The 12,190-nt window shown below is 31.2% G+C and overlaps 1 protein-coding gene across 1 annotated transcript; it reads left to right on the top strand.

Moving 5' to 3' along the window:
• Positions 1–503: 503 nt before the first annotated feature.
• ClC-c (chloride channel protein 3) lies at positions 504–12,157 on the top strand. Its single transcript, XM_080156833.1, has 8 exons — positions 504–980; positions 1,536–1,754; positions 1,898–3,390; positions 3,560–3,690; positions 4,062–4,216; positions 4,766–4,964; positions 11,565–11,674; positions 12,004–12,157. Exons 1-8 carry the CDS (start codon positions 877–879, stop codon positions 12,056–12,058), a joined length of 2,466 nt encoding a protein of 821 aa, XP_080012959.1. The 5' UTR covers positions 504–876; the 3' UTR covers positions 12,059–12,157.
• The last annotated feature ends 33 nt before the right edge of the window (positions 12,158–12,190 follow it).

Below are 12,190 nucleotides of genomic sequence, written 5' to 3'. Positions count from 1 at the left end.
ACCGCATGTTTATGTCTGCTAAGAATCAAGTGAAATTACATATTAACAGCTGTCTCATCAGAAATAAACAACTTTTTAGCAAAATATTTAATAATATCTTTAAAACGTTGTTATTCAAAAGTTTTATTCTTTAAAGTGCAGATATTTAATATTTTTTTTAATCCTATATAAATAATTTTTCGGTTTTGCATGGTGTTTTCTTTCATAATATTAAAAATAAAACATATAAAATCTTTTTTTTGTTAACCCTGTTAAAAACAATTTCCGCGGCAAAGCTCGCATCAAAGTTGCCAAAATATTTTAATTTTAAATTTCGTCTTGTGTATAAAATCTCAATAATTTCAAAACAAAATCATAAGAAACTAATTACCTTTATTAGTAAAAGATATTAAAATTAAATCATTAATTTTAGGATATCAAAAAAAGAAAAATAATCCCAAAAAATAAATATAACAGTTTTTTTAAATAAATATGGTAGCGCTGTTTTCTCTTTCGTCATTTTTGTAATTGTTTTTTTCTTACTGAGGCCAGACAGACTTATCTGCCAATTTAATTAAATTAAAGTATACGTTGTATTTAAACCACACAACCTTTAATTGGTAAATTACATAAAGCTAATTTTCATTAAATAATATATCAGAAGTTATTTTGGCTTTTTAAGACTGACACATCGCGCCTATACATACGGGCTTTTAAACGTACGTATGTTTATTTTATATATCCTTAAATGATATCATTTAATAACAAAAATCGTCCCCACCATTTTATGATTCATTAATTATGTAAATATTTCAGAGTTTTGTATCTAAAAATAAATTAATAGCGTAATAATGTGAATTTATTATGTGTGATGAGTTTATGGTTTGATTGTACTACATGGCGTTAGTTTCTCCAACAAGTGAATTAATAGATAGATATTCCAAGGATTCATTTGGTTACTGCACAATAATGGACGAACCTGGGCCGGGAACAACTTCCAGGTTAGTATATCTATTTTCTCTTAAAAGATGCTACAGCTGTTATATTATGGAAAACACAACATATTTATATCATTTGATTCTATCAAACAACTAATCAGCATCAGAATGAAATACTTTGTTTAGAAGTTTTTGAAAGAAATTCTGCCGAAAGACCTCTTGTTTAGATTAAATTTCATGAAAATGTGTTTTTGTCTTCGACTTTATGTTAATAGCAAACAATAAAAAATGCTTCTGTAACTATGGGTAATGGGGAATCAAATAATTCAATTAGGTATTATTTATATATCTTAAAATTTGGAGCAATTATGATGTTTTTTTATTTCACTATCTCTAATTTTTAGCCTACATTGGCGGCAAAGCTGCAGTGAAAAATATAAAATATTAAGTTTCATAAGAGGTTTCCTAATGCATTACTAGTTTATAGAGTACATCGTCCTTCTTATTTTAACAAAATTCACGATCACAACGACTTTGTTAGTTATGGTACATGTTACCTAGTTTATGATAATGACTATGAATTTGTAGTTATATACCTTTACAAGTGTGTTTTTTCAGCCGGTACGGAGCCCAATCCAATATCAGTGATGATGATCTGTTGCACATAACCCATGCTGGTTCATCCAGTGAATCCTCCGTTCCAGGAGATCCAACAGACTCCAGCGGAGGTATTGGCAATGCCTCATTCAATGATGATATTCCTGGGCTTGGGCAGTATGATGATTTTCACACAATTGACTGGCAAAGAGATATTGCCCGTGATAGAACTAGACATAGGTTAGTATGCATTGAGTATTTATATTACACAATTCCTAATATACGTGAAACAATCTTATTGTATCCTTTAAAGGAGTTATCTCTACTACCTAAGTTATTTCAAATTCACTTATCTTAAATTTTTACAATTTGTTTTGCTTTAGATATATTGTAAAGAAGAAAGAAGAGTCTTGGTGGGACCTGCTGAAGGGCGCCCATGACGCTTGGTCTGGCTGGGTCTGTGTTCTTATTGTCGGCGTCTTGTCAGGTGTCATGGCCGGTGTTATTGATATTGGTGCAACTTGGCTCACTGACCTCAAGTTTGGATTGTGTCCCAGCGCTTTCTATCTAAATATGGAGCAGTGTTGCTGGAGCTCAAATGAGACAGTACGAGACATATCTGGTAACTGCTCACTTTGGGTCACATGGCCAGAGATGCTAGGCGTAGGTAGAGACGGAGCCGCTGGTTACATATTTAGATATCTCTTCTATGTTGGCTGGGCTATGCTGTTTGCACTTCTAGCAGCTTCACTGGTCAGAATGTTTGCTCCCTATGCGTGTGGCTCCGGTATTCCAGAAATTAAAACAATACTGAGTGGTTTTATTATACGTGGATATTTGGGAAAATGGACTCTGCTAATCAAAGCCGTTGGAATCATGCTCTCAGTTGCCAGTGGATTAAGTCTTGGCAAGGAAGGACCAATGGTACACATGGCTTGTTGCATTGGAAATATTATATCATATTTATTTCCCAAGTATGGAAAAAATGAAGCAAAGAAAAGAGAAATATTGTCAGCTGCATCTGCTGCTGGTGTCTCGGTAGCTTTCGGGGCTCCAATCGGAGGAGTTCTATTCAGCTTGGAAGAAGTGAGCTACTATTTTCCTTTAAAAACCTTGTGGAGATCATTCTTCTGTGCCCTTGTTGCTGCTTTTGTACTTCAGTCAATTAATCCTTTTGGAAACGAGCACAGTGTTCTCTTCTACGTGGAATACAACAAACCGTGGCTCTTTGTGGAGCTTGTGCCATTCTTAATGCTCGGTGTAATTGGAGGAATAATTGGTGCACTGTTTATCAAAGCTAACATCTATTGGTGTCGCTTTAGAAAGACGTCAAAGCTTGGTCAGTATCCGGTTTTAGAAGTTTTAGCTGTCACACTGTTCACAGCACTTTTAGCATTCCCCAATAAATATACTAGAATGAATACAAGTGAACTCATTTACTTGTTGTTTACACAATGTGGTGTCACAAATGAACATGATATTTGTGACTACATTGACCGTGACTTTACTAACGTGAACCATGAGGTTCCAATTGCCAAAGCCGGCGATGGAGTATACACAGCTCTCTGGCAGCTTATCCTTGCTCTCATATTCAAGATGGTAATTACAATATTTACATTTGGTTTGAAGATTCCGGCTGGTCTGTTCATACCATCACTTGCCATGGGAGCTATTGTTGGAAGAATTGTGGGCATTGGAATGGAGCAACTTGTCTACTATTATCACGATTCCTTGCCATGGTTCTTTGAGGGAAAATGCAGTCAAGACGAGTCCTGTATAACTCCTGGGTTGTATGCCATGGTTGGAGCTGCTGCAGTACTTGGAGGCGTCACTAGAATGACTGTCAGCTTAGTTGTTATCATGTTTGAACTTACAGGTACAAACTATATATTACTTTAATTAAATGGAAACGCTTTCTTAAAAAAAGTAAAATAGAAAAAAAATAATGATAATGAAATAAAACAAAAACTTTACATTACAATATTTTATTTCTATACGTAATGTATCAAATTATATTTAGAGTCATTGTTTTTTAATTTTGCTAGGTGGAGTGAGATACATCGTACCTTTGATGGCTGCAGCCATGGCCAGTAAATGGGTTGGTGATGCCCTGGGCAAGATGGGTATATATGATGCCCACATCGACCTTAATGGATACCCATTCTTGGACTGTAAGGTAATCTAATATACAATACAAATATTTTTAAATACAACATTATCTAAAAGAGAATTGTGTTATATGTTTAGTTTACCATTGAAAAGAAACAGAAAGAAATTGCAAGATCTTTTTGCTATTATTCCACACCTACCGAGTTGTAACATATAATTTTAGAAATTAATTTAATATTTTTCATTCATACCCAACATGAAATCTATTGAATTAAAAATACATTAAAACTAAAGCCTTTTTTTCCTGCACTATCTAATTACCTTTTAGACTTGAGGATCAAAGTTTTTTTTTTCTTTTTCAAGATGAATAACCAAGGTTTCTACTACCTTGTTGATTAGAAGTTAAAATAATGGCACAACAATTTCAATTATTTTCAGGATGAATTTGGCCACACAACCTTGGCTGCTGATGTTATGCAGCCGCAGCGTAATGAGGCCCTCGATGTGATTACTCAGGACAGCACAACTTTGAGGGAACTCAAGGAGGTTATGAAGAATTCAGATCACAATGGTTTCCCAGTTGTTGTTTCAAAGTAAGTAGCAATAAATATCATATGTTAAGATTGAACTCAACAAAACTATTTAGGTATGCCATTTCTTCAAAAATCGCTTTCGAATTTTTTTTTTCATAAACTGTTTAAAGTTAAAGCTCATTTTTTGGTTTATTTTTATATACCTATTAAACAGAAAAAAAACACCTCTTACTCTCTTTCTTGCATAGTCCTTTTTCCCAAGTTTATGGGGTTACTCTAATACTTACCCCTAGGAGTTTTTGCTACTCTATCTACTGGCCATAGTGGTGAACATTCATGACTGTAGCCCATCCGCTCGTCGTCGGGGAGGTATAGTTTCAAAACAGTGTAATAACATACGACGGAAAAAAGTGCTTACTGCTGCTTTGTCAGTTCCGTAACATTAAAAGTAGAGATAGGGGTAATGCCTTGCCAAGAACAGGCGCAATTACTATGCACAGTATGGACTTTAGCTTAATTAAGATATAGCTTGTGTTAATTAAGGTATAGTGTTGAATAAGCTTATAATATATTTAATTTTATATTATTTTAACTATTTTGTTTTTTCAGAGAATCTCAATATTTGGTTGGATTTGTGTTACGGCGCGACCTCCAGTTAGCCATAGAAAACGCTCAGCAGCGCCTGGATGGTTTGCCCAGTGACACGCTCTGTGTTTTTACTCATCACGTTCCTATGATTGGTAGTGGGCCTACACCTCTGAAGCTACGCAAGATTGTTGATCTTGCACCAATTACAATCACAGATCAGGTAACATATTTATTTTAAAAAAGGAAATGCAAGTACGTCATACAATAATAGATGCTATACATTATTTTTCATTATTTGGTTTTGAAGCCATACTGGAAAATGATACCTACTATTCATCCATTGTTTAATTACAAATATATTTACGACCAAAAATTAATTTTACAGAAAATAAAATAGGTACCTACATCTTTACGAAATATCATTACAAACAGAGATGGGAAAAAACCAGGTTTTTTTTAAAAAAGATCAAACCAGTGTGGTTTTTTTGGTTTAAACCGGTTTTTATTGGTTTTTATTAATAAAAACCAGGTTTTTTTTGTTTTTTTAATAATTTTTTTGTTTTTTTTAATAATATCCAAATTAAAGTATTCTAATTTAGTATAAAGGGGTAGTTTCACGAAATGCATTTGAACTTAATTAAGTGAACCGCATATTTTATCCTGGTTAAATGGTTAAACTACATTTATATGGCATATATTTGAAAAAATTTCAATTTTCTACCACATAGTTTTTGAAATATCAAGACTTGAAAATCGTCTTTTTAAATTGCATATATCACAAAAAGACAATTTTCAGGTCTTGATATTTTAAAAACTACGTGGTAGAAAATTGAATTTATTTCAAATATATGCTATTTAAATGTAGTCTACCCCATTAACTAAGAAAAAATATGCGGTTCACTAAATTAAGTTCAAATGCATTTCGTGAAACTACCCCTTTAGTATAAAGATTTAAACTATTAAAAGAATTTTGAATTAGGTATTTATGTTTTTGACTGTATTTTTTACATTATAAAAAGACTAGCGGCTAGGCCCCTAGAGGCCTCTAGGGGCACTTGAGGAGGAGAGAGTCGAATTTAATAATTGAATTTTTTATTTTATATTTTGTAAGAAAAAGTAAAAAAAAAATTTTTTTGGGGGGGGCGAACATTTTTTTTTGGGGGGGGGTTGCCCCCCCCCCCCTCATTTTTAAATTTAGTTAAAAAGTTTTTTTTAAAATTTTTTCGGAGGGGGGGTTATGGGACCTATGAGAAGCTACCCTGTTAAGGAGAACCCAATCGGTTCAGCGGTTAGCGAGATCCTTTGGTACAAACATACAAACACACAAACACACATACAAACATCCTGTTACTTTATTATAAGGATATAACTGGAAAGATAGGCCTTTGTATTAAAAAAAAACCATTTAAACCATCCCACCTTGTTTTTTTTGGTTTTTTTAGCTTTTTTTTTTGGTTTAAACCACTTGATTAAAACCACGTGGTTTTTATTTTGCCATCCCTGATTACAAAGATATCATCGATTGCAGGTATCATTTTCGTGAGAGTTTCTTCGTAGAGAACATAAATTTGGAAAAATCGTACAGAAAGTTCGTATTCATAATCCCAAAAAAGTGGGGTTATTTCAAGGGCGTCCAAGTTCTTTCATTTTGGGGGGTTAAAATTCCAAATTTTGTGGGGGGGCCTATGGCAACCCGAATTTAATTTTTTTTTTGTGGGGGGGGGGGGTAATCTTTACATTATATAGGCAAGGACGTCCAAGCTTTTTATCTTTTAGGGGGGTAAACATTTAAACTTCAAAATTTTGGTTTTTATTTATTCTCCTTATAATATCGTATTGGTATAACCTTTTTTATTATACCTCATACAATAATACTTCTTTTTGAGGTTAACAAACTTTAAATTTTTTTGGAGTTTAAAAGTTAAAGTTGGTCTTCTCCTGAATTTTAAAAAAGGTGGGGTCTGTTCCCTTTATCCCCCCTATGTAAACGCCCGTTTGGAGAGAAAGGAAGTAGTAGACAACAGGTGCAGATCATGGCGTTCATACATTTACCGTTAAATTAAAAAGAAAAATAATAATAAATTATTAATTAGCAATGTTTTTTCTACATATTTTCATTTATTATTCAAATAAATCTTGTGAAAATTATAATTATAATTTTTTGGACAAAACCAGTCTCCTCTAAACTGAGAGTCCAGTTATTTTTTCTTAGCTGTATGTATAAACACCTAATGTCACACTATGTCGTTATGATATTAAGTCCTTCACACATTTCTGCAAATTAACAATATAGCAAATGTTTATGTATCCTAATATTGAAAACAAAATATAAAAAGTTAAGAAATGTATCTATTATATTCACATATTGAACAATTGACAATATGTAATGAATATTTTCTGCTAAAGTTTATTGCATTTCATCTTCTTTTGTTGTCTTCTTTTATATTTAATGGAGTCTAGTTTTCATAAACTAAATTATTTTTTGAGTTTTTGTATAGCACATTTATTTTGTTATAAGAATGAAACACCATAATAATAAATATGAGTGACCTATCAAGTTTATGAGAAGTGCAAGTTAAGAGAAAAGCTACTCTATAATTCACCTTGCCAATCTTTTTGTCAGGAAAATATGCGTTAAAATACATAAATAAATATGTGATAAACATGTCTTGTCCTTAAACAGCATCCTCTAATTAATCAGTTTTGCAGCAAATTACTTAAAATTTTGTCAAGACTTTTCTATGGACTTTTATGTGCGTTTATAATATATGAGAATTTATGGCAACATCCATAAAAGCGAAGCTCTGAAATTTTATGACAAATGAATATTAACACTTGTAGAGTGTCAGATCTGAATAAACAGAATATAAATGTAGTAAATGTAAAAACTTTACCAAACAAAATTGTATTAGATTTCTTGCAAAACTGCTTGTATACAGAAAAATGTTTAAGGACATACTTGCATTTTTAGAACTTGATTTTAGAGAAGCTTTGCCTATAACATTGTACAAAGAAACGTTTCCTACAATATTATACGCCACGAAGTTAAGTTTAACGCGACCCATTATGTATAATGATTTATAAGATACAACAAGATTGAGTATTGGTATTCATTTCATTCAACAACAAAAATTTTTCCAAATTTTAGCAATAAATCGTTCAAATTATTAGCTTTTTAAATATAAATTGTTTAAAATGATGAGGATTCGATATTTCTATATTCAATAGCATAAAACCTTCCCCAAACCAACACTACCATTTCCTGAAAAGTTGGAACGCCATTACAGCCCTTTACTAGACCTTTTGGGACATGAAACACTAATGCAATCTACTCTGCTTTACATACATTATTACGCACGTACCAACGTTTTTAGTCAGAGATATGTTGTGCTGCTCAATATTGCATTATTGTAAAAACGTCTTGAGCACATCTTATACTTGGAAGAAGGAAGAGAAATAATTTCTGGAAAACAGTGATATGACAATGGACTATAAAATAATATCTCTAACCTATATTTATATTGGCCTATACTATCCTTTTTTGTCTGAAGCTAAAGATCTCAGAAAACTTTTCAGGAAAGAATTAAAATGGATTTAGGCTATTTTCTGACAAACAATAAGCTCCCCTAGTGGCTAATAATTATTACTTCATTTATTATGTCTTGGTCTTTATTACTTTATATATTGTTTTAGATTTCTCGAAAATTATTTTTTCCCACTGTCCAATCTAGGTTTATCGATTTTTGATCATAATTATTTTTGCGGGGGGAGGGGGTATAACTTTGTAGTCAATGGTTCTATCCCTGTATTCCAGATTAAATGGGAAGAGTAGGAGCGCGTGACAACCAATTTTAATAAATATTTAGATAGATTCCCCTTCATATGTACATTGTACATATATACAATACTCCTAATATAAAAGTAACAGGATGTAGGGGAGTCTGTCTGTCTGTGTGTACTAGAGGATCACAATAACAGCTGAACTTGAATGGTTCTTCTATACAATAAATCTTCGTCAACCTAGGTTGCAAACATGGAACTCCTGTGTTGGTCAGTTAGTTTATCCGTAGGAAGAGAGGGGATGGTGTAGAAGGAGGTTTAAGGGGTAATCGTCATTTTAGCCCTCTGCGTGCTTCACTTTATTAGAGAACATAAAAACATAATAATACATCTATTACAAATCCATATTCAGGTCTTTCTTAGAAAACTCTTCTACATTTCTTATTACAAAGCAAGATTAACTTGCAAAATATGTATAGGTAAAGATTGGACATATTTATATTTTACGTTGTTAATACTTCCAAAATAAAAGATGTTATCACAATAATGACAGCTTGCAGCTATACCCCAAAGGCCTCTGGGGGCACTTGTATTGGACCCCATTCTTTTTAGTTTCAAACATAAATGTAAGATGATGGTACCCTCCCCCAAAATGGTATAAACGTTCCCAGGACCTATGCAAAGCTACACTGTAAAGGAGAACCATTTCGTATCAGTGGTTAGCGAGATCCTTCGCTACATACAAAATGCACCTTATCAATTTATACTATAGAATAAAAGCATACAATTAAAATTTTTGGTACATTGAAAATGTCTGTACAAATAATAGATATAAGTCATTGCGACCTTCTCTTAAGATAAGTTGAATCTCTCCAATTTCCCTCTTCCGTCTAGTTTGTATGTATGTACAACATTGGGGACAATTCTTGATTGTTTTTAAAAACCTACAGTCACAAGACAAGAGAAAAAGGAGAGAAAATACGAATAAAATAAACAAACGGTTATTAGTAAAAAATATTATCTAAGTTATTGTTGTGAACAAAAAACAAATTATTTTGACCAGAGAAAAAAACTGTAAATTGTTTTATTGATCTAATGTCTATTGACGGAGACTGTAAATAATTAAGGTTTTGACTTGAAAAGTTTTTAAAAATCTTGACTATTTGTAAAACTATTGCTTTAGAAAACCTATTTGTAAAGTAGTTGCGCTGCAGAAGGTAGAAATAATATTCGGTGAGAACTGTCCCTCCTATTTTTTATTGTAACTCCTCCCACTCTTTCACTCCGTCATAAAAAAACCCGAAGCTACTCTATAACTCAAGTGAGCATTCAAAGAGAATAACGTAAAAGAAAATTTAGTGACTTTTTATAATGAAGATGCGAAATAAAGTAAATAATTTGAATATAAATTCGTTGTTAATTTGTTGCAAATACTCCTTATATTCCTTATTGTACTCTTAATTTGAGATAGTAAGTATACCAAAACAAGCAGAACTCTACGTTATTCACTAACGGACGGATTAACCGACCAGATACAAAAAAATGTGGCTTTTAAAAATTGCAGATATAAGAATTATTTAATTTAAATTTCGTATGAGAATAATAGTGTTTGGGTATATATAGTATGAAAATTAGCCTTTGATTGTTTAAGCTGTGCAATTATAGTAATATTCATCCTTGTTTTTAATTGTAATACTTTCTTGTTGTCATGAAACAGTGTTCAGACAATTCTTCTTAAGTTCATTTTTAAGTATTAAATTTACTTAAATATTCTTTCTAAAATTAAACCAAAAAGTATGTTTCCATGCAAATAAGATATTTATACGATTTTATTTTATTGTGTCACAAAAAATATTTAAAATTTGAAAAAGGCTTTCATTTTATTGTTTTTTTTTGCATGAAAGTATTTGTATTTATAAAAAAAGAAAAATGTAAACTCTTATTGTTATACCATATCAACCCTTAAAATAGATTAGTAGATGTCAGTCTTATTGAATCAGATAATAATAATATAACATTAATTTAATTTGCTAAAATATATAAACACTTATATATAGATACAGGAAGGATGTAGAAACATAAGTTTATTACCCTATTTTCAAGAAGATTTAATCAAGGATACCAATGTAAAAGTTAACAAAATATATAATTCTTTACAAAAACACACACACACACACACACTTACATAATATTGTCTTAGGTTAGGCAAATTTAGAGTTATAGGAGTTTCACAGAGATAGTCCGTCCCCAAATTAGAAACAATGGTAAATGATGGGATATGTAGGTATGAGTTAAAGCACACAAACTTTTGGTTTTTTTTTATCTTTTCATTTAATCCAATTAAGTTGCACTTTAAAAAAAGGTGTTGTATTAAATTTTGTACCTGATAGTATTAATCCTTAAAAAAATTTTATTATATGCAGCTGTTTGTAAATCTACCATACTCACAGAGTTCAGGGATAAGTAAATGTAAAAAAACATTTCTTAAAAACTTATTTCAAGCTTTAAACATAGAAATTTGCATAGTAAAGAAAATGTTGATTATGTTATTATTTGTTGTGATTATGTTACCATTTATTGGCATATACTTGTTTAATGTACTCTGAGATACTTTTACCTTTTTTAAGACTTTTAAAATATATATGTATAGATTGAACATTAAAAAACTTTAAAAATACCTTTAAATAATAGATTTATTCTTTAAGTAAAATTGAAATTTACTGTAGTAATTTATTTCAATATTTTTGATCAATTTGCGTATCATATTATTTGAACTATCATGAATAGATCACGACGAAAAAACTTTCGTACGAAATTTCTATGCGTTCGAAAATCCCAGTGATCACCATATCATCACGTGTTAAAACTCAACTCAACAGTTTAAATATTTATATTTGTGTGTTCATATATAAACTTCAAACATTAAAACTTTTGAAATACTCAATATTTCTAAACTTTCTAAAATAGTACTTACACTTAACAAGTATGATATAAATTTATCTGTATGAAAAATAAACAAAATTGATTTTCTATTCTTCAGACGCCGATGGAAACGGTTGTAGACATGTTCCGTAAGCTTGGTCTCCGCCAGACCCTGGTCACTCACAGTGGCAAACTTCTTGGTATTATCACAAAGAAAGATGTTCTTAGGTAAGTATTTGATATAGTCTCGACTAATTTGTAACAATGGATATAAAATACGTGGATATTATGACATGGGAAAAATTGTCGTTAATTAAGCTTTCTAACATGGAACTCTCTTTTCGGTCAGTTCGCTCATTCAGGAGGAGAGGGGAGAATCGTTAATTTAGCCCGCTACGTTTTTCATTTAATAATATGGTTTAAGATCCAAATAATAATATATCCATTTATGTTACAGCATTTATATTGATAACATTGCGACTTATAGATTTAGTAGGTATATTTTTACAATTAAAAAATTACCTAACTGATTTTTTATGACAACTTTATTTTTTTAGGCATATAAAACAAATGGAAGAAGAGGACGAAACCGGACCAATTATATTTAATTAAACAGTGTTATCTTACAACATATATTTATTTTAATCTTTTTTATCATTTACATACAGTAGAATTTATTATTTTCTTTATAAAATTGTCACACTAGCTAATGAAGATTGTTGAAAATTGTGACGAGAGTACTAA

This window comes from Acartia tonsa, chromosome 4 (assembly GCF_053477335.1).
Source record: "Acartia tonsa isolate MP-2025a chromosome 4, ASM5347733v1, whole genome shotgun sequence".
Classification (NCBI taxonomy): domain Eukaryota; kingdom Metazoa; phylum Arthropoda; class Copepoda; order Calanoida; family Acartiidae; genus Acartia; species Acartia tonsa.
Note: the sequence above shows the minus strand (reverse complement) of the source record. Positions and strands in the feature narration are given on the sequence as shown.